General features: G+C 41.6%; 1 protein-coding gene across 1 annotated transcript in view; it reads left to right on the top strand.

Moving 5' to 3' along the window:
* The window catches only part of LOC147017488 (receptor-type tyrosine-protein phosphatase mu-like), a 513419-nt gene that overhangs the window by 394650 nt on the left and 96467 nt on the right, over window positions 1-22302 (top strand). Inside the window, exons 20-24 of the mRNA XM_085847977.1 lie at window positions 2954-3030; window positions 3811-3847; window positions 5872-5969; window positions 21283-21399; window positions 21863-22017. Of these exons, the coding sequence (XP_085704103.1) occupies window positions 2954-3030; window positions 3811-3847; window positions 5872-5969; window positions 21283-21399; window positions 21863-22017 (484 nt within the window). The remainder of the gene's footprint in view (window positions 1-2953; window positions 3031-3810; window positions 3848-5871; window positions 5970-21282; window positions 21400-21862; window positions 22018-22302) is intronic.

Below are 22302 nucleotides of genomic sequence, written 5' to 3'. Positions count from 1 at the left end.
GTCAGATATCTGTTTGCTGCCTTCCAGAAGATCAGTGCTTGGTCTACCATATGGAACATCTTCAACACAGACCTCTGGGTTTTATTGTTTTTGGCCTGAGAGTATATAGGAAGGACTGCATGTCAAATTTCATATTCGTTTTCTATTTTGAAACACTTACAGAGGTTCAATCACTTTGCATTTCTTGGCGTCATCATCAGCCAAGGCCTGTCATCTGTAGAATATTATTTTTTTTTTAATATTCGAGAGGCAGATGCCACCTTAACATCGTCAACAGATTTGGGGAATTGCTTGTTGCTACTTCAATTCTTACTGCGGACAAAGCTCTACTTTTGACCAGGGAACCTGCATCACAGCTGACATTAAGGAGGCCGGATCTCTTAAGATCATTGGCATTTCCAAAGAGGATGCCAAGACTCAGGGCATGCTCTTCTCCCACCACCAACAGATTGCAGGTTTCTGATCCCTAAACTTTATTACAGTGTTGCACCATCAGCACTTTCAATCATCTGTCCCACTCCAGCCTCACTTGGTTGAACACATTCTGTTTCACCAACCTACCCTTTGTTTGTCTCCAATAAATAAAGGTTGTCAATTCATTTTCAGTCCTTCGTGCCCCTTTTATAGCCTTTGTAAAGCCCTCTTCCAACTTCTGCCCAATCATGCTCCCTTCCTTCAGTCATTTAAGGTGTCAGATCATCATCACTTTATGCTTGGTGTTGGCTTAGCGGTTGAGGTGGCTGGCCTAAGATCTTAGGGTCTTGACTTTGAGCCCCTGTCGTGCTGTTAAATAATACCAGCTGGGTTAACTCAGTCTATCATCCTTCAGAGGTTGGCAAAATGAGTACCAGTTTACTGGAAACAGGGGGGCACTACATCAGCAGCACACCCTTGCTCCCAGCAATGATGCAACCAGCAGCCACAGACAGCATATGAAATAATATGAATAATCATCACCTTGTGTCAAATTCTGTGTTTATTCTTCTGCTTTTATACTGTTCCTAGATTTCCTTTGCCTCCTATGCCAGTTCTTTCATATACTTGATCTTCTTACTGTTGGTTTTTACTTATGCTCCTTTTAAAAAAAAAATTGGTATACACTGTCGAGGCTCATATGAGAGCTAACACCCAGAAACACACAACAAGGAGTGCAGGAGACAAGAGGGGCAGGAGAGGGAAGGACAAAACAGTGGGGAACCAAGACATTAGGAGACCTGTGGAAGGGAGAGGGGTGGGGCGGGGAACATGGGGTATACAAGATGGACACCACAGGGACTTTCAGGAAAGAAAGCAGAGAATTTGAAAGAGGTGGGTTTGGGGTGCATCCATGGGGGTAGAAAAGATTCTGGATTTAGATGGGGGAAGATATGAGATGGTGGTGAACAGCTGTTTTGAAGACCTGGAGGGAAGAATGGGATTGAAGAGAGTGTGAGAGTTTGTTCCAAAGGTGGAGAAAAAGAGGAATGAAAGAGTGAAGGTGAGCAGTGATTCTTGATTTCGGTAGTTTTACCAGGAGGGGGTTGCTGGCAGACCTTGAGCACCCTGTGGAAATATGGGGGGGGGACATATCTAAAACAGTGCAGGGGGCAGGGGCGAGGCTGGAGAGGAGATGGTAGAAGACAGAAAGACCACTGAGCTGCCTGCGGTGAGAGATTGAGAGACCCAAAGACTCAGCCTCATCACGGGAGATACCAATGATCCGAAATGCCTTGGTTTACACAGCGTGAAGCCGAGAAAGGTGAGAGGTGGGAGCAGCAGCTCAGAGGGGAGAGCAGTACTCCATCAGGCTGCGGATGAAAGCTTTGTGTGTGGTCAGGAGCTCAGGAATGACTGCACGATGGAGGATGCCCAGCCGTGGACTGGCTTTGGAGGCCAGGTTGGAAATGAGGCTTTCCCAGGAAAGATCATGGCAGATAGTGAGACCCAGAAGCTTGAAAGAAAGGATTTCTTCCAGAGGATTGCTGAGCAAGTGGATTCGGGGGGGAGGGGGTTCTAAACGGTCCTTTCGGAGAGACATCGTGAGAATGTGAGATTTGTCAGGGTTGAAAGACATGTTCCATGTGTTCGACCAGCTTGTGATTTTATCTATATCTGCAGAGAGTGAAGAGGCTGCTGCTTGCCGGTCTGAGGGATGACAGCTGGTACGGCTGAGGGTGGAGTCCTCAGCGAAGAGATAAAGAGGATTTTCTATAGTCAGAGAGATCATTGATGAAAACCAGAAAAAGAACAGGGCCCAGAACACTGCCTTGAGGAACTCCAGCCTGGACAGGAAGATGGGGTGAGAGAACTCCATTAAGGGCCACACGTTGACTGCAGCAGGAGAGGAAGTTTGCGAGCCATGAGTGAAGATTGCCTTGGATACCATCGGAAGAGAGTTTGGTGAGCAGGGCAGGGTGCCTGCCAGACCATATCGAAAGTCCGTGATATGTCGAGGGATATGGCTCTAATTTCATTTCTGGCATTGAGGATCTCCATACATTGCTGGGAGAGCAGAAGCAGCATATCCAGGGTAGAGTGACCTGGTCTGAAACCAAATTGATGATCAGAAATCAAGCCATTGGAGTAGAGGAAGGATTTGATGTCTGAAGCGATGATGGATTCCATAACCTTGCTGATGATTGCGAGAAGGCTGATTGGTCTGTAGTTGCAGGGATCTGTTTTTGCACCTTTTTATGCAGAGCGGTAATCCTTGACCCTCTGTCTTTCAGTTTGTCCATGAGCCGAGACATCTGTAATTTACAAATGTCAGAAACAAAATGTAAACGATTTTAGATTGTCGCCTTGTATCCAGCAATAATGTCATGGGACTTGCTCCATGGATTGTCACTTTCATCAGTGTTTATATTGAATTTCACAAAGCTGAAACACGTTCCCATTTTACTTGCATGATTAGGTCAGCAATGGTTGACTTCATTTGAGTGCATCTGTGTTTGTCTATGTTTGTTCAAATCAGATGATCATTCCAGAGTCATCCTTCAGCCCGTTGATGGAAGCAGCAACTCGGATTACATTAACGCCAGTTACATCGATGTGGGTACTTCTCCTACGTACGCGGATAAAACCAACAGAGGTTATGTCTATATTTATTTTTGGTGAGGGTGTTTGATGTGAAAAATATCCTCCTTAATAAATTTCATTGTAAAAAATTCAATTACAGTTGTCATTATTTCTCATTATTATTCACATTCATAGATAGCTTCACAGTAGCACGATTGCCTTGAGCTGAATTTGCTTTCTGATTCAATTACCAATGGATTCTGATATGAATAAAGCTTCTGTCTCGTGTAGTTCCAGCGAGGAGGAAGAGTGAGGTGGTGGTGGTGGTTGGGGGGGGGGTGAGGCGGACAGGCATCAACAAGTCCGCTGCCATTTGGAAGACATGATAAACTGGTTTTGCTGTGTGTAATATAGATGGTAATAATGCCATGGTATTTTTCACCTATGTGGGGCCAGGAGGGGTATGGTCGAGAGGAAGTGGGGGAATACCTGAACTGCATTTCAAATTCCCGTCATAGATCAAATAAAAGAAAGGTTTACCACCTTCCATCATTATGACTGTACTTTGTCTATAATCCATGGTGCCATGCATTTGAGGCTTAATTCATTGCCACCAATTCTGAATTATATTATAAGGTCTTTTCAAAATTTTAGAAGTGAAATATTTGGAATAATTCCCCATTATGGAAAATCTATCACTGCTTACATCTTTGTTAATTTTTTTGTTCTTGTTTGTTTCTGTTTAACACACCTGCATGGTGATATATTTCCCTTTTATAATTCAGTTCGTTTCCCCCATTTCCTCTTTTCCAGGGCTATCAAAAGCCGCGGCAGTACATCGCCACTCAAGGTAACTGTCTGATCTTTTTTGACACCGACAGGTAATTTTATATCCTCACCTGATCAAAGAGCTTTAGTTAAACCCCCACTCTTCATTAAAGCACTTTGGTTTGAGGTCACCGTGATTCTCAAACATGATGCCGAATCCCCTGGTCACACGGCCCTAATTCATGCGCAGTCCTTAATTAGGCTAGCTCCCTTATCTGCCACCTTGCACCGGCCATTTGAAAATGCTCACGGAGATTTAACACTAATTAAACTACGCGCTAACGCACATGCAAAGAATGGTTTCATCTGATTGTGGATCTCCCTTGTGGCCACAAACCGTCCTAGTTGAACCTTTCATGACAACGAATTAGACCAATGACCATACAATCTGAAAAGAATATGTGGGTAGAAACATATGCCGTGCCAGGCTGGGTTTTATGGAAGTAGTCAAAGTCCTTCCGAATCAGATGTCAAAATCAACAGGTTGTAAAGACACAGTGTAACTTGCACGTACCACTTGCAGGAGGTATGTGCCGTCGTCCGTTGGTTATTTATTTGGTCCAAAGACACTTTTCCTTTGCACGTTTCAACGAAATACCTGATCAGGCCTCAAACCTCACTGTCTCAATGAGAACTGAACAGGAAGTGACCGTGCGAGTGGGTTTCGAGAGCGAGAAATGAATACATCTTTCAGACAGTGGAAAAAACAAACACTGAGAGCAGAAAACAGCGCCGAAACACAATTCAGAAGTGAAATATTGAAATGGAAAAAAAAAATCCTATTCCAGGCCTCTGCCACAGCAAAGCTTCCACTGCTTTATTAACGTCTGCCAACGGGTAGAACGACCCTCTTAATTTCCCCCCATTCGACTTGTGTTATAGCTTTCCCCCGTGACAATGCCAAGGTATAAACCATCTTCTGATGCAATTCATTTTCACTGGACTGTATTTCTAATTTAATTTCTGCCATTTTTAACAAAGTAGCTCCGAGGATAACATTCAATTTCGAACAATTCAAATGGAACAACCAAAATGGAGGTGGCCAATTCTTTTTAAACTGGACCCCACGAAAGAAAACAAATTGTATTTGCTAAGATGTTGTGGTGTGCAAGCGAAATAAATATTTCCCATGTAATAAGTATGCTCGGAACGACAACGGTAATCATTTTAAGCCTAACCGTTAAGCATTGAAAAACATGGCGTCATATATCTGCCAATCAACCGGTAATTGCAGCTTCATTCACACGTTATTATCCTGACTTTATTTGTCTGAATGAAATTTCAAGATGGTAATGAGGATGAGAAAACAACATTTCTTCTCCGTTTGCTGGTGTAGCTATTGTTTTTACAATCATGTCTCCAACGGTGTGTTGTATCCTGGGAAATTTTTACTTGTAAATTTGTAGCGTCTCGATGAAATGCGTCTGTTTCTCGTGCAAATCGAGCAAAGTGATTTGGAATGTCTTTTTTATCATTCGTTTACAATCCTAGAAATGGTACATGTCGGAGAAGGATGTGAAGGAGACATGGTTGTGAGCTATTACCCAAGTCGCAACAACATTAGTGGGGCGACAAAGAACACCGCGCAGTATTTGAGATTTAAACTGAAGATAAACCGGACTCGGTGGTGTGATGGTTAGAATGTCCGCTCTGAGTCTTGGTGGTTGGTGGTTCGAACCATGACCAAGTCAGACCAAAGACGTTAAAGGCGGCACGTGCTACATCCTTGCTTGATGCTCACCATTTAAAAACAATAGGGCGCATACAAACAACTCCAAGTTGGCAACAAATGTGCAGGCAGCATGGGCCGAACAGCCTCCGACAATGTTCCAGTTCCTTGTGAAGGAATTCATATTTATCCCATTATCTCGAACCACGTCTTCAGTCGGGAACACCAAACAGGCCAACTGTTATGTAAGCTGGAAACTCTTCATCAGCCTGAAAAATACAAGTAACACAAATGATTGATCACCATCTACGGTCGGTTTGCTTTAAGATGTGTCATTTATTCATACGTTTCACCATTATATTCATGCCTTCTCATAGGGCCTATACAGGAAACGGTCTTCGATTTCTGGCGCATGATTTGGCAGGAAAAGTCTGCCAGCATCGTTATGGTGACCAACCTTGTGGAGGTTGGAAGGGTGAGTTCGTTTTACCGTTTCATGACATCTTCAAAGTCTTTTTGCCCAGCTTGTCTGACACCATTTGTGGGTCGGTCCCAAAGTGGCCACCCTTCAGCTTGTTTCCTGAGGGCCACATGCAGCTACTGATGAAAATGCAATTAGTGGTTTTACCTTCCAATTTATATTCGCCTCACCTCTCTCAAATAGTCCTTTGATTGGTTTAAAGTTTCTTTCGCAGTACCCTCGTTTTCCCTTAACTCTTTGAAAAACTAATGCATTCAATTTCACGGCGCCGACCTCTTGTGATCCTTAATTTTTCCTCGTACAATTTCTCTTGGGGGCGTCTTCCTTTGTAAGTCTTACTGAAATGATTTCAGAAATTTAATTGGAGGTTTTGCTTTTAATTTTCAGCCCTCCGTTGCCACTTTTCCCTCGCAATTTATTTTCTTCTTCTTTTTCATCCATTCCATGCTGTCATTGTGTCATTGCAAATGTTCTTCCAGTCCTGTAAATGACGAATAGGTGGATGGTTCACCTTGTAGCAACTTCCTCTTTTCCTGAAAGTATCACCTCTTATGCTGGGATGTGCTGAGAAAGTAGCAGGCACTGGCCAAAGGGTGTTTAAAATGCCATTTGCCTTTGTTAGGTTATCAAAGAAACTTTGGAGCATGAAAAGTGAGCCTGGTTTCAAAAATTAAAAAGTTCCTTCAACCTCACATTGATAACCAGATGTAGTGATGCTGCAAAATGTCCACATCCTTTTTGGGGACTAATGGTCACTCGCCTTTGGATTTGTTGCTGCTTCCCTCTCAATGGATGGATGCCCTAATTCTTAAGTAAGAGCTCAAGGCTGTGTCTCAGGGGCATATTCCAGGCCTCCGACACAGTCTGACAGCTCATCCTGCTCGCTAAGCTTTCTGCTTGTGGCATTCACAGCCACCTTCATTCCTGGATCACTGACTTCGTCAGCATATTGCTTGCATCGGTATCCTGCGTATGACAATAAATAGCAAGGGAATTTAATTCGGGTATGGCACAATTATCTTAGAGAGATACCTTGGAATCATTAATATCCATATTCTAAATACAGACAAACCAACCGTTTTCCCTTCACTGGTTGTTCTATCTGAATGACAGCATGTTCTGAGATGCAACATCCTGTTGTTCTTCACAAGGGTGGAATGTTTAGTCCAATGCGACTTTCTTTTACCAAGAAAGTCTTTTACAAGGGTAGACTTCAGAAAAACGTCTCCATGATCAGACAGCTCATATGTGCGTAAGGTACCAACTGAGCTATCACGCCGTACTTCAATCTAAAGCACGCAGCCTCATGTGGAGATCTCCCATCCAAGTATTTATCGAGTTTTACTCTGCGCAGCCTCTTATATCATTTTTTTTTTTGTATACCTTGTCGAGGCTCATATGAGAGCAAACACACAGTAAGGGGGGCATGAGACAAGAGGGGTGGGGGTGGGAAGGACAAAACCGTGGGGAACAGAGACATTAGGAGATCTGTGGAAGGGAGAGGGATGGGGCAGGGAACATGGGGAATAGAAGATGGACAAGGCATTATTGAAGTCATATGATGGGCATTGAAGTCGACAAGGCAAGTCCACAAAAGCATCCCTGAAATGCAACTCAAATGCAAAATATGTCTAAATTGATAACTCGAGCTCAATGGCAGATTGTAAAGTAATTTGCAGGAATTAGCAGTGTTGCGCACTTCGAGCAGCAAGAGCCTCTGCAGCCGTCTCAGTGTCTCTTCAGGACAATAATTGTCTTTCAAGCCAGTTTCTGCCTTTTTATATGCTTGCAGAGAATACAATAAAATACCAGCGAATACCAAGCAGAGAATAGCAAGCAACGTTTCTGATTGGCTGCCACAACACCGCCCGACCGATTTTATTCCGTTGACCTCATGAGAAATCACCCCAGGATGGAACCATCACATTGTGTTTGCACAAATGGCTTGAACAATTCATGTTACTTTGCAAGATTTTGAAACTAATTTCCTCCTTTTCAAATCAAAAAGATTTTGAAGGCTCTGTGAATCATTTGCAGACACACTTTAGTGGTCAAAATCTCCTTCTACAACGTGTGTGTTGAAAAATAGTAAAACAAGTACCTGTGCATTAAAACTTTATCGTCTTGACAGTTGTAACTTTACCTTTCAAAACACACCATAGAAATCTGATGAGCACCATTATGAGTCATGTATATGAGCTTTTTCAGGCATGGTTGAAAGTTTGCTGGTGATCCAAAAAATATAAGCAAAAAAAGAACAGCACCGACGAAAACGGCACTCGGTAGAGCGCATACCCCCGCCAGGCTGAACAGTTCACATTTTATATCCCACTGAGAGGCTGGATCTGGATCCGGACCTTCACCAAAACCGAATCTGCTTCTTCTTGTCACTTACCCAACTCATTCACCGAGTTTTGTCATAATCCGTCCACAACTTTTTGAAATACCATGTGTATATCATTTTGGTCCTATCTCCCAATGGTGAAGAATCGCTTAAAAAATGTAAAATTCTCATATCCGGATGCAGATTGTCACGAAAATCGAATCAATTCGGCCTTGTCACACACCCACCTGCCCACCAAGTTTCATCCGAATCCATCCACAACTTTTTGAGATATCATGATGTGTGTATATATATATATATATATATATATATATATATATATATATATATATATATATATATATATATATATATATATATATATATATATATCGTTTTTTGGCCCTTTCTCTCAATGGTGAAGAATCACTTAACAAATTCTCGTACTCGGATCCGGATCGGGATCTTCAGCAAAATCGAATCAATTCGTCCTTCTTGCGCACCCAACCTGTCCACCAAATTTCATCTGAATCTTCCCACTGCCTTTTGGGATATCCTGCTCACAGACAGACAAGCAGGCAGGTGTGAAAACATAACCTCCTTCACCTTCAGTGGTGGAAGTAAAAATTGGGAAAGTTTTTTTTTTTTTTTAACCTGGAAATTTTGGTAGAATTGATGAATTAAGTTGCTTGATAAAAGTAAGATTTTGGATACTGGAAATAATGATTTGAATATGGAACATGCATTAGATGTAACAGGAATAGAGTGCCAAATAATTGGGATTTCTGACAAATGCACTCAGTATTGTAATAGAGTTTTTCAAACACTCCAAAGTAATTCAAGGTTGAAGTGTAGCTTTTATGAATTCAGCTGTTTTGATGCTCTCCTTTACAAAAAAAAACTGAGTAATTACACCGCTGGACCACAGCTCACATGACTATTTTGGCTGCCATCTTGGTTTTACCCAGAATGTTTCTACCAGCACTCGTGACAATTCCTGTACAACCTGCTTAGGCGAGACAATATAATTGAAAAAAAAGAATTTAGCATTTTAATGTTTTTTTTTCTGTAATAAGTGATCGTCACAACCTCAAAAGACCCTTGTAGATATGTGACAAAACTAAAGGTTACGTTCCATGTCCTGCATAGTCTGTTTAAAATTTGGTTTGCACAGAGATCATGGAAGTTTGAAGTCGAGGCGTTGAGAAGTGTGAGCTGATATGATTGGAAAGGACGATTAAGATTCTGGTGGAGGGGTTGAGATAGAGTCATCGGTATGAGAGGTCGAAGAGGGCATGGTGCAAAATTCTCCATTGTATGATGCATATTGCAGAGCATGATATGATTCAAAAATCACTGCTGAGGGATTGTGTAACGGCATCTTGAAGGTTATTTTTTTAATTAAATATTTCATTTCAAACTGGAGTCAAATCAAATGATAAACTTGCTTCGGCATTTTGAAAGGATCTTTACATTTGTCTGCCGCTATGGCATGCATGGCCACATTCTCTGTCTCTCTTCGATATACTAATTGGTTCTGTCACAGAATTTGTTCATCGTGCTTGAACACGCAGAAAACTGAATATTTCAATGTGACGGACTATTTTGAACTTTTCAAATCCACATTTTACAGTCTTTATTTTATTGCACCATGATGAAACTTCAGGATTAAATCCGCTGCTCGTATTTACGTCTTGCCACCTTATCTGGAGAATCTCGAAGTGATCATAAAGCTTTATATCATATCTGAAATCGCATGAACATAAATTATTTCATCGTATACTTTGCAAGAATTTGTCGGGCCAATGCTGTTGCCAAAAAACCCAGTTTATAACTTCAGTGAGAGAGACTTGTTTCAAAGTTGAATCGTGTGCGTATGTGTTAAAGGGTCATCTCTTTATTTTACACCAAAATTTTGACCGTCCCTCCCCCCTTCTACACACCTTGTACACACTAGAGTAAAACCAATCCCCTCACTGTCTTCCTTATACAGATTAATCACTGGAACTTACTCTCCAAAATGTAATACCGCAGGAGCAGAGCTTCCTTGGCATTTATTGAAGCTTCATCCAGTCTCATATTCAGACTCTGTTACTACACTAAGAACACTTGGCTAATCCTTCAATAAACTTTGCGATTCACTTAAGTCAAAAGTTCAGTCTTTGGAACTCCTTGAGATTACAATCTGCCTTAACCTTTCAAGGGTCAGTTACATTCCCAAACTGACCTCCAAGGTGGAGCACCAGCTTGAAATTATTTGCAGAGTTAAGTCTCTTTCTTGGATGCCATCAGTCCTTTTCCATGATCAAGGCATTTGTCCACAATGCCATGGAATTCAGCTTTCCTCTGTGGGCTGGCATTTGTGAATCTCATCTTCCATCCATGGAGACTTTGGAAGGTATTGCTCTGAAAATAACTCGTATCTCTCAGCAGGAGGCTGCATCTCAGGGACGGCTTCTGTTATACATGCTGTCAAAGGGTTCGTGACTTTGTGGCCCAGTACCTACTTCTCATCTGGTCTTCTTCCTTCTGCCCTTTCTGATCTTCCTCACTCTCCAGAAACTGCTCATCCAACTAGTTATTCTTTGTTTTAAAGTCTTTGTGGCAAATCTTTTTGTTCGCCTTTTTTCATATTTGTCGAATTGTCTGAGTCAATACAGTCTTTCTCTTCCTCTTCACTGCAGTCGTTTTCAGATGATGACCACACCGCATCTTGTACAGTCTACCTTGTTTATGATGCGATGTGATGGACTATTTTGTCTGACATTACATAGATAAAAAAAACTACATCACATAGATTTTAAAAATGCAACTACTTTTTACAACCACATAAACGTTCGTCCATTGTGAGGGATTATAGCTGTTCGGATCTGACTGTCTGTGTGTCACCATTTTTCTCGCAGATGGCCAAACATATCTTTGTAAAACCTTCAGATGTTCATCAGTTAGTGCTGGGGAGTGTTTTAGGCCAAAAAAAAAACACTTTTTGCAAATTTTGAAAAAAAACCTTGGATTTTTTTTTTATTGTTGTATAGTGCCGAAGCCTTTGTCGCAATGTGAAAGGTAATATTAAATTATCCCTGACCCCATTCCTTCGTGGGTGTAGGTAAGTGTTTTAGGCCCCCACAAAAAAAAATAGAAAAAAAAACAAAATTTAATTTCTTCAAAACGCTAACAGGATTAGAACAGAATTGGGCAATCCTGGATACCCCTGCTCGTACGAGATGATAAATAAATAAATATTATTCCACTTCAGGTAATTCTTGGAATATATATATATATATATATATATATATATATATATATATATATATATATATATATATATATATATATATATATATATATATATATAGTTTTAGCACAGCTCAAACAATGAAGAAAGATAGCTTATGAGTCCTTTTGACTGGTATCTTATGATGAACGGTCTATTAGATGTCTCGTTTTATATAACGTGAGGTATTGGAATAGGCATCACCTTATTACCATAAAGACGATCAGCTGTGAACTTAATCAAACAGATAATTCATTTATTCCTATGGAATAACACCAACTTTGAACGACAGAGATTGCGAGGACAGCTTACGCGCCTTTCTGTTGGTTTTGTTTATCTTCTATAGGGCCTAGAAGACCGAGGCCTTCTCCCCCATCAAAACCCTCTTTCTCTGTCCCAAACTGGACGGAATGTCTGTTACTTTGATACTCCAATTGTACAATTGCTGTCAATTAGCGAGATAAATCGGCAGCTTTTCCCTTCACTGGTGGCATGTTTCCCGGATATGCTTCCCATAACTTATTCCATCACTTGGTCCCGGATCTCACGACTATAAGTCATGTGTTTGTTATGTCAAAAATAGTCAATTGTGCTGATTTGTTTTCTGCATTGTCTGAGGCTCATGGAAGAGCTTGGGCATACCTTGCACATATGACAAGGACATTTGGAGACAATGAGCAAATCAAATCCGTGTCCTGCAATGTAAGATTTGAATCTGGAAAAAAATCATCATGAGCTAAATTCTCCGATGGAAATGCCCAACAGGCAAACGTTATCTTCGAAATCATCATTTATGTTGCAATGTAACAGAATTATTTTTAATAACCTTTTATGGGCAGGGCACATACAAGAGAGAAACAATGATAAACTGGTGTAAGAAAATAAAATATCGCAGCCAATTAATTACTCATCACCATCGTGAATGAAATGATTGAGAGGCCTGTCCTTGGTTATATATATATATATATATATATATATATATATATATATATATATATATATATATATATATATATATATATATATATATATATATATATATATATATATATATATATCAGCTTATTAAATGTGAACAGAGCCAATGTACTATTACCATGTCACATGACATCTCGAAGGAAAACATGTACATTCACAATATGAGTAAGCTGAAGGAAATACTGACTTGACAAGGGACACGCTACCTCGACTCCCTGACTTGATAAGGGAGTGTGGCACGTCGGTCGTTTGAACCCCTGCTGAATCATACCAAGGACTTAAAAATGGTACTTGCTGCTTCCTTGCTTATTGCTCAGTCTTTCAAAGGAATAGAGCAGGGACCAACAACCATAGGTTGGCAACAATGGCACAGACATGATGGGCCTAATGGCCTCTTCCTGCATTGAAACAGTTTCTTCTATGCATATCATTCATTGTAAGATTGGACGTATTGTTCAACATCTCAAAACAGTTTCCCATCAAGGTAATTCATTCCAATGACTCTGCTGATGCCAGACCTGCTTTGTCAGGAATCAAACTCAGAACAAGACGAGTCAAGAGTCAACACGCTACCTCTCCAGGCAATCAAGCCTCTTTATTTTTGCAGTTGCTGATGTAATGTCCCATGGGGATCTTTTGTCATTCCTGGAAAATGTTTCGGTTTTACTCCACTGTTGAACTTTTTTTTCTGTCAATGCAGAGCTGCTTCCTTGCTACGTGTATGTTCTGATATAATTGGACAAAGGAACGAATTTTATAATTGGATAATTGAATGAGGGGCTTGTAGCTTTGTCCTTATGACTCAAATAACCAGAATATTTTTCTTTGTTTGTTTGTTTTTGTGTTAATCCAATTTAAGTCGTTCAGTATTGGCTTTAACGCATTGCACGAACAAAGACGAAAGAGTGGTTTTCTTCCCTCATGATGACCTGTTAACCATGACAACACCATTACAAGGCCATAACTAGGTCTTCAGCTAAATTGTATGTCAAAGCACTCTCGCTTCTCTTCTAATAGTCTTCCAAACTCGAAGTATGGGCAAACTTGTATCTGTAAAAAGTCTATATTTCAAAAATTGAGTTGTCCCTTCCAATGTTTTTTTTACTTTGACTTGGAAGAATCCTTGGAGCTGCAGAGGATTTTTTTTGTTATTGGGACTTAACCATCGTATACACGACATCAGGATATTATTACCTTTCTCTCCTGTTGTGGATGAACAAGGATTCAAAACTCCAGCATGGATATGTGTTCTTCAGCACTGTAGGAGCCGTCCACATATTACTTAATGTGTCTCTTGGCAATTTTACTGATCCCCTCCGCCCTCTTACAGTTCTTCATAATGTTGGGTCAAATGACCTCCGAGAAACCCCTTGCTCTAATGATGACCACATGGATAGAATGTGCAAAACACAGTATCGTTTTTGGCCCTGCCTCCTGGGGACGAGGTCAAAAGATGAAATCCCGAAAAATGCAATCACCGTCACATTTTTAAACATTTTTTAACGAAACTTTCTATATGTAATCAGCATTGGGGGGACACATGAAATATTTAGCGATTTTGTGGGTTTGACTCCCGGTTCATGCCCCAGGTGGTGGTGACCTCGGGTCACAGGTGTCAAAACGGACAAAAAAAATTAACTCAAAATTTGATTCCTGTTGGAACTTTATGCCATCTTTCAACTTTGCTTAAGATGGGAAGCGTGGGCATTTGCGATGATGCGCCATTGACTTCTCTCTAGTTTGATCTTGTCTTTGAGTGTCCCAAATCATTAAGGAAAACATGCAGTGGTGTCTCCCACTGCTTTGTGTGTCTGGTGTCCAAGTATGCTTGGCAGCACCACACGCAGCTTTTACATTTTGTCAGCAAATGCGACAGCAACAAGTTTTCTGCACCAAGTACTTTGCTTGATTTTATTATTATTTTGTCTTTTTGGGGTGGGGGGGGGGATGTTTGTCCCAAACAAGATCATGGTGATGAAAATCACCAGGGAGTGAGTGACAGACTGTTTTTTGATAGCCTGTTTAATTTTAATGTCCCGTTGAAAGGTAACCGTTAACTTCCAATCTCAACATGTCTGCATACAATATTTGCACCAGGGTGAGCATCACAACTTCTCTATCATCTGGTACACTTTTCTAAAAGATCTTCTGGCATTCAGCCACGAGTAGCTTGTCGCGATCCTTACTGCGTCCTTCGAGCTCAGGAAAGTAGCTAAAAACTTTGTTTTGAAATCTAGCTGAGTAAACTGCAGGCGTCATCTCCAATCTTGTCAATTATATACGTGTAAAGTTTCTTCAATTCAGATAGTTGATAAGCAGGGGTAACATCTTCATCCTCATGAACAGCTTATATGTACGACATTAGTTCAGTGAATGCAATGCTGTGGGCAGTGTTTGTGCTACTGTCATCTTGTGATGTTTTGGCTCTGTCTCTGTCTCTCTTGTACAACGACACCAGCCATCGGATGTGGTATTTTGCCTCCATTGTGATAGAGTTTCCTTCACTGAGATTTGCTGACAGATGTTCATCCCGTAGATTGAATGGTGCACTGTCTAACACGAGTGTCAAGGTGAAACGTTCAGACTCCACAAAAAGGTTTTCCACTGGTTGCAGGCTTGTTCCAAAAGAGACGTATCAACGGCGTCATCATTCTGCAACACCTTCTGACTTGTGAATCTTTCTTCCACATCAAAAGAAGCACTTTCATCATGGACACACTTTTACCACTTGTCTGCATGTTTTAAGTTAATTTGTGTTGAAATATAGACCGCAAGTTTTGCGGAGTTTTGCTCTCCTCCATAAGAAAGCTTGCTCCCATCCGTCGCCATCGTCTACATGACTCAGCTTCAACTTTGCCAGCAAGGAACCAAGGTCAGTGAATGCTGTTAACGTTTCAGCGATGGACTTGTACCCAGCTCTTTGAAACCCAAGGCACGTGAGTTTTTCTCTGGTGTCTTCTTGACAGAAGAAGCACTTGGCCCAGTCCGAAGGTGGCGTGTCATTTGTTGAGCTGACCCTGTCACCACCTTGCACCAGTTTAAAAGCTTTCTTTATGCCTACCACCATTGGATTAGATGGAACCGTAACAAAACAGTTTCTGAAAAAAAGTATACCTTGCAGAACATTTTAAATGCTTGTAATAAAATTGCAATGCATGAGAACCTAGGTTTTGATACCTCAAGAGGATTATATATATAATATATATATATATATATATATATATATATATATATATATATATATATATGTCAATGTTGTGTATGTAGGACATCTATGGTTATTTTTAGGTCATTGGTGTACTCTTTGGCATTGGTTTCAATGAAATCTATTGTTTGCATTATTGTTGCCCTTGACCTCATACCAGGAAACATGCTTGATGGCTATCTTGGAAAAATTGTTGCCACAGCAAACATGGTGTATTTAGAATGCCTCGGCATCATCGTTATCATCATTATTATCATATGCAATATAATATGCATAGCTTTGGTCCTGCTGAAGCAGTTCCCTTTGTGTGCGGCCTTTTCGGCTGCTGGTTGCATCATTAGTTAGGGGCGTGGCTATGCAGCTGATGCAGTGCCCCGATTACCAGTACATTGGTGCTCATTTCGCCGACCTCGGAAAGATGACAGGATGTCAACCCCTGGTGTTAATTCAGCGGGAGAAAAAGGGCTCAAACTCAGGACCCAAGGGTCCCAAGCCATCACCCTAACCGCTAAGCCAACGCCAGGCTTGGTGCTGAAGCAGTTACGAGGCTACAATCCTGGTCGGGTCGCCACTCCGGTTCAGGAAGCCAGGTCAGGAATTTGGAATTTGTTCATGGTGCCGGAGATAGCTCACCTACTTTTCACGAAGGACACCAAGGGATTCTTTAACGTCCAGCAACTACTTCCGGCAGACAGGACACCCAGTTTAATGTCAGTCCGAGGGACGGTACACCCATTGATAAATCACCCTGCTTGTGAAACACCGGGATGGGAGTTTATAGCCGGGTCAGGATTCAAACCCAGGCTAGACATCTTCGAGGCGAGTGTGGAGTGCCGATCTTATCTGTGAAATGATCCCTATAATGTGTGGTGTATGTGTTTCCCTGCAACACCAGTGATATGATAATATCAGTTGTTAGCAAGATGTCCTCTTAACTGCCTGGTTATAAATTTGATTTCTGCATGAATCATACTCTGGAAGGGGAACTGCATTGTTCATCAGATCCTGCAGGGACGGACGAACACGCCCTGTGCTTTTGGACGGAGGAGACATGAAAGCAGCTATCTGCAATGTGGATTTAAATGCTACATTTCATGAAATGGATAGTGCCCTGGCCAAATGGGCAATTCCACCTTGCAAACCCATGAGGCTTTGGTGATGTAGCTCTGACAGATGATCATATCAGTTATTTAGGGGGCATCTATTTATTATGTGTACTTTCTCGAGGGGTGGATATATTTTTGTGTTGTATATAAAGTCGAGGCTTGTGGAGGAGATAGAATATATATATCGGATCAGGTTATAACGGAACAAAAGGAAGAGTAGAAAGAAAGGGGGTGGGAGAAATCAGCAAAAGCAGGGTTGACGGACAAAATAAAAGGGAGACTTGGCCAAATCAGGGATGTGGGGGAAGGATGACGATAAGGATCAGGATTCAATTGCATCGAAATATTAAGAAAGTTGAAATCGAGAAAAGGAAGAAACAGAAGGAATGAAAGGATATTGGAAGGATATATGAGAAAGGATGTGGCGTATATGGAATGTGGGTGAGCGAGTCGCAAATACCGCCGTGATTGAATCCATAATGAATAGACGGCCCCTTGTTTACTTGGAAACAGTCGGTCAAAGGATGTTGCCGCAAAGTCAACACTAATATAATGAAGGGTGTGCCTTCGGGTAGTCAGTTATCATTCTGATAACATTTAACAAGGAACATTCATTTAATAATGTTGTATCACTTTGTTTTAACAACTTGTAACTGAATAAAATATTTTGTATATAAAATCTATGCTCATGGAAGAGTGAGGATACGTACGGCACAAAGGTAGCGTACTCACCGTGGGGGCAGCGGGTGGACACAAGCAAGAGAGCGAGGATTGAGGAAGGGATTATACCTGACAAGTAAGGGGATTGTGTTAATGAGGGTGGTAGAAAAGAAATTGAGTATGGATAGGGGTTGACATGAGATGCTGGTGTAACACCTGCTCAAATCGTCGAGAGAAGAGTGGTGGGAGTGAATAGTCTCCAGAAGACGGTTCAAAAATAGGAACAAAGAATTAGAGGTGGGGGTGTGTCTGGATTTTGGGAGTTTCATGGAGAGGGCGGCAATACTTCATGGAAAATCGCATGCATCCTGGTGGAGCTGAGGAGGGTCGGAGGGCTGTCATAGCATAAGGAGTAAGACCAGAGGAGGGATGGTAAAAGACAGAGGGGCCACCAACCTGCCTGCGATGTTAGCGCAATCGGCCTTCTGCTTTGGCTTTGTCGCAGGAGATTCAATAGAATCAAGTTGTGATGCTGGAGTGCCAGCCTTTCGGAGTGAGCGATACTCCATTGAGCTAAGGAAAAGGCCTTTTCGCCTGTGAATTGTTCTTGTTTGTCATGGAAACGATTTTTTTTCCAAAAACTTTGTGATGCATTCATTTAACAACGAAGAAATGTAATTAAATAGCATTGTACTACATTCATTGAACGAGAACAGCACTCGACAGCGTAGATATCTCTGCCAGGCTTTACCGTGTATGTTTAGTATCGCATTGATAGGCTGCATTTGCATCCGGACCTTAACCAAATTCGAATCGGCTTGTTCCTATCACCTACCCAACGAATCCAACAAGTTTTGTTGCAATCATCTACAACTTTGTGAGTGATCATGCTACGTATTGTTTTTCGCCCTATTTCTCAATGGTGAAGAATCACTTTGATAATTTCTAGTCTTTGGATTTTCACCAAAATCTGATCAATTCCTCGTGGTCACACACCCAACCTGTCCACCAATTTTATCCGAATCCGTCTATAACTTTTTGAGATATCATGCTCACAGACAAACAAACATACAGGGGTGAAAACATAACCTCCATCCACTTTCTGTGGTGGAGGTAACACCACGGAACATTATGTGCATAACCTCATTATACCTCGTTCTGTTACAACAACTATGCAGGGCAGCTCATACTCACAGGAATAAACTTTTTGACTTCTGTGCAAATTTAAAATGAGCATAACAGATTTCACTGTATCTTTACCTCGGCCACCGAAGGTGAAGGTTATGTTTTCACCCCTTTCTGTCTGTTTGTTTGTTAATTGCCGGAATCAGAGGATTTCGGCAATTATGTTGGTCGGTTGTGTGTGTCATTCTGTGTCTGTCTGTTGGGTCGCCGAAATAGGTGAGCCTTATTGTCAGTAATTATGTTGGGTCGCCGAAATAGGTGACCCTTATTGTCAGTAATTCTGTCTTTTTGTTTGGATGTTTGTTCGTTTGTCATCAGCATAATTGGTAGTAAACGTTGGCGGATTTGGACCAAACTCGGGTGGTAGGTACATCTTATGACCTAGTGCTTCGGAAATTGTGATGGTTGCGAGGGACGCTTTGGTTCCCTAGCAACAACCGAAAAACCTTCAAAATCGGTACCGTTCACGCGAAATCGATTCCAAAAGCCATTATCCCACGTAGGGTTATGAAATTTGGCAGGAATGATATACAGGTGATGCTCTATCAAATATATTCCAGTTTTTATGATATATGGAATACTTTACCCGCAGCGCCCCCTACAATTAGGGTATGCGCGCAAATTGGCGAAAATTGAAGGCCCCTAGCGACCAGGTGAGTGCATCGATACGAATGAAACTTTGCAGGTTCATGGTACTCAATGAGTACTACAACTTTGCCTCAGGACATATTGACCGATTTTGCTTAGGTCAGGGGTCAAAGGTCAATTAGTGCAAACATCGATAATATGCGAGAGCTGGAGGTGCCTTTGCGCCAAATGCTACTCCTCCTAGGGTTATGGTCGGATGGTCATGAAAATTCACACTAATCGTCTGGAATACATTGTGCACAAACGATCGAGCCGGATTTTCGATTTAGGTCTTTGTTCACCCACAGCACCCCCCTCGAACTTTGGGGATTTCCGATATCAAACCGCATTTTTGGTACTTTTCATTCAAATGGATACCGAGTAGTTATCAGTAGATGGAACTGGATGAGATTTGATATGCATAATCTTAAGGTGATTCCCTATCCGCTATATGACATCCATTTTGCTCTATATCTTATAGTTTCCATGCTCGGCGACCCATCGCCGCCTACCGGCTTGTCTGTTTGTTTGTCTGTTTGTTTGTCTGTTTGTTTGTTTGTTTGTTTGTTTACCCTGTAGCAGCCACACCATTTCAGCGATCATGACCAAACTGGGTACAGACGTTGGCCATGGTCCAACTTAGACACTTGTCGTTTTTGGTGAATCTAGGTCAAAGGTCAAGGTCAAGGTCACCGGAAAAACCAAAATTCTTATTTTCACAATAACGTCCGCTAAAATGGTCGTATCGACTTCAAACCAAATCCAAAATGTGCATCTTCCAATTCTGCATCCAACCATATGTCTCATTGGGGTGTCACACAAACACCCTTCTTAGCGGTCGGGGTCGAATGTCAGGGGGGTCGGGTCAAAACTTTCAAATTGCGATAAAAACGCCATTTCAAGTCCGATTGACTTCCAAGTTACGATCATGACCGAACTAAGTGCTATAACTCATTAAACAGTGGCACTATTGACTTATAAGAACCAAATTGATTTCCAGGTTTTTGTTTTTTCAGATATCATGGAGATATGACAAAGTTATTCCGGCAATTCTTTGCTCAACGAGCAATTTCATTTGCTTGTCTGTTTGTTTGTGTACAAGATATCTCAAAAAGTTATGGACGGATCCGGATTTAATTTTGTGCACAGGTTTGGTGTGTGACAAGGATGAACCGATTGGATTTTGGTGAAGATCTGGATCTGAATCCGACAACTAGAATTTTTAAAGTGATTCTTCACCATTGAGAGATAGGGCCAAAAACGATATATAGCACGATATCTCAAAAAGTTTTTGACGGATCCGGACGAAACTTGGTGGACAGGTTGGGTGTATGGCAAGGACGAATTAATTCGATTTTGGTGAATATCTGAATCCGGATCTGGCTACGAGAATTATTTAATTTTCCAAGTGATTATTCACCATTGAGAGATCGGGCCAAAAACAATATAGTGCTGTGTAGCATGATATTTCAAAAATGTAATGGGCCCGATATTTTCTCGTGGATCCGGCATTACGTGGCGGAGGTATGCGCTCTACCGAGTGTCCTACTTTATTCTGAAAACACTCCCAAATTGCAAAACTGAGTAAACTTTGTGATTTTATGAACTCCAAGTTGTCTACCACTCCAGGAGGTATACTCTCAAACCAGAGGCGCAGCGACATTGCCCGTCAAGTGTCAGGACTTAATGGAGTGTGGGGCAGAAGGTCAATCTTTGGACATAACAGTCTCTGTACTATGACCAAAGGGGAGGCCCTTCGTTGCACGCAGCCTCACACTTACAGCCAAGCACGAAGACGTTTGCAAAGCCAAGCACGTTGCACATTACAGCCGTGTATTTCGCCTCATGCACCATGTTTCAATCGCTGCCAAATGCCAAGAGTGCTTAACCAGTTACATTATTACACTGCCAATCAATGTGGTGCTATTAAGCCAATATTGTCCTTCCAGGTCAAATGCTTTAAGTACTGGCCCGAAGATGTGAGCGTCTATGGAGACATTACCGTCACGCTCACGCACACTGAACTGCTGGCCGAATACGTGATCCGCACATTCTCCGTCAAGCAGGTGAGAGATTGTTTGCTTTGGCCTGCGTGCAACCCCATATCTTTCACACTACCGTTTCACATTCAAACTGCTGCAGTGTGCGTTAGGTAACGAGTGTTGAACAAACCGATGAAAGCCAGTTTAACCGAACTAAGATCTTTGTAGTGGTGTCATCGTGTGGCTGAGAAATATGGTGGGATAGTTTGTTCTGTGATACTTAAATATGGTAAGAATTAACATTACCGGTACTACCTCATGAAAAATATATCTCGTGTCTTCATGGAACTTAAAGCTGTAGGTTGTGAGTGATCATAGACTGTGGTCCTTCTGTTTGGAAGCAACGGAATTAGATACTGCTTGATATATTGTCCAGGGAAAGGTTGCCTCTCCATGTCCATGATCTCTGTTTTGATGTATGCAATTCCCATTATTCTCCTTGGTCATTGGATGCCTGACACCAGGATGCCATCTTTCGTGTTCACAGAAGGGTTGCTTTGAAATTCATGAAGTACGACAGCTGCATTTCACAGGCTGGCCCGATCATGGTGTGCCATATCACAGCACGGGTCTCTTGGCCTTTATCCACCGTGTGAAGACCCTCAATCCCACTGACGCTGGTCCTGTGGTCGTTCACTGCAGGTAAGAAACTTTGGCCCAAATAATAGTTTCATTTAATTTTCACTGCGTCACCTTGGATGTCGTTTTTACTCATTCTTACGTTGAACTAAAGCTCACAGTGGAGTTTCGACACAAAGCACGTGTCGGACAATCACCTTACTAGACATCACTGTACTTTCACATGAATTACAAGGACATTAGGAGACAATGGACAAACACATATGGGGGATGGTATTTGAACCTGGGTTCTGAGATTTGAATGTGGGTTCCTCACATCACGAGCAAGGGGTTCAGATGGGAACGCTA

This window comes from Eptatretus burgeri, chromosome 11 (genome assembly GCF_056783735.1).
Source record: "Eptatretus burgeri isolate ZD-2024b chromosome 11, Ebu_testis_v1, whole genome shotgun sequence".
NCBI classification, from domain to species: domain Eukaryota; kingdom Metazoa; phylum Chordata; class Myxini; order Myxiniformes; family Myxinidae; genus Eptatretus; species Eptatretus burgeri.
The sequence above is the reverse complement of the archived record's forward strand: the minus strand, read 5'-3'. Positions and strand labels throughout refer to the sequence as shown.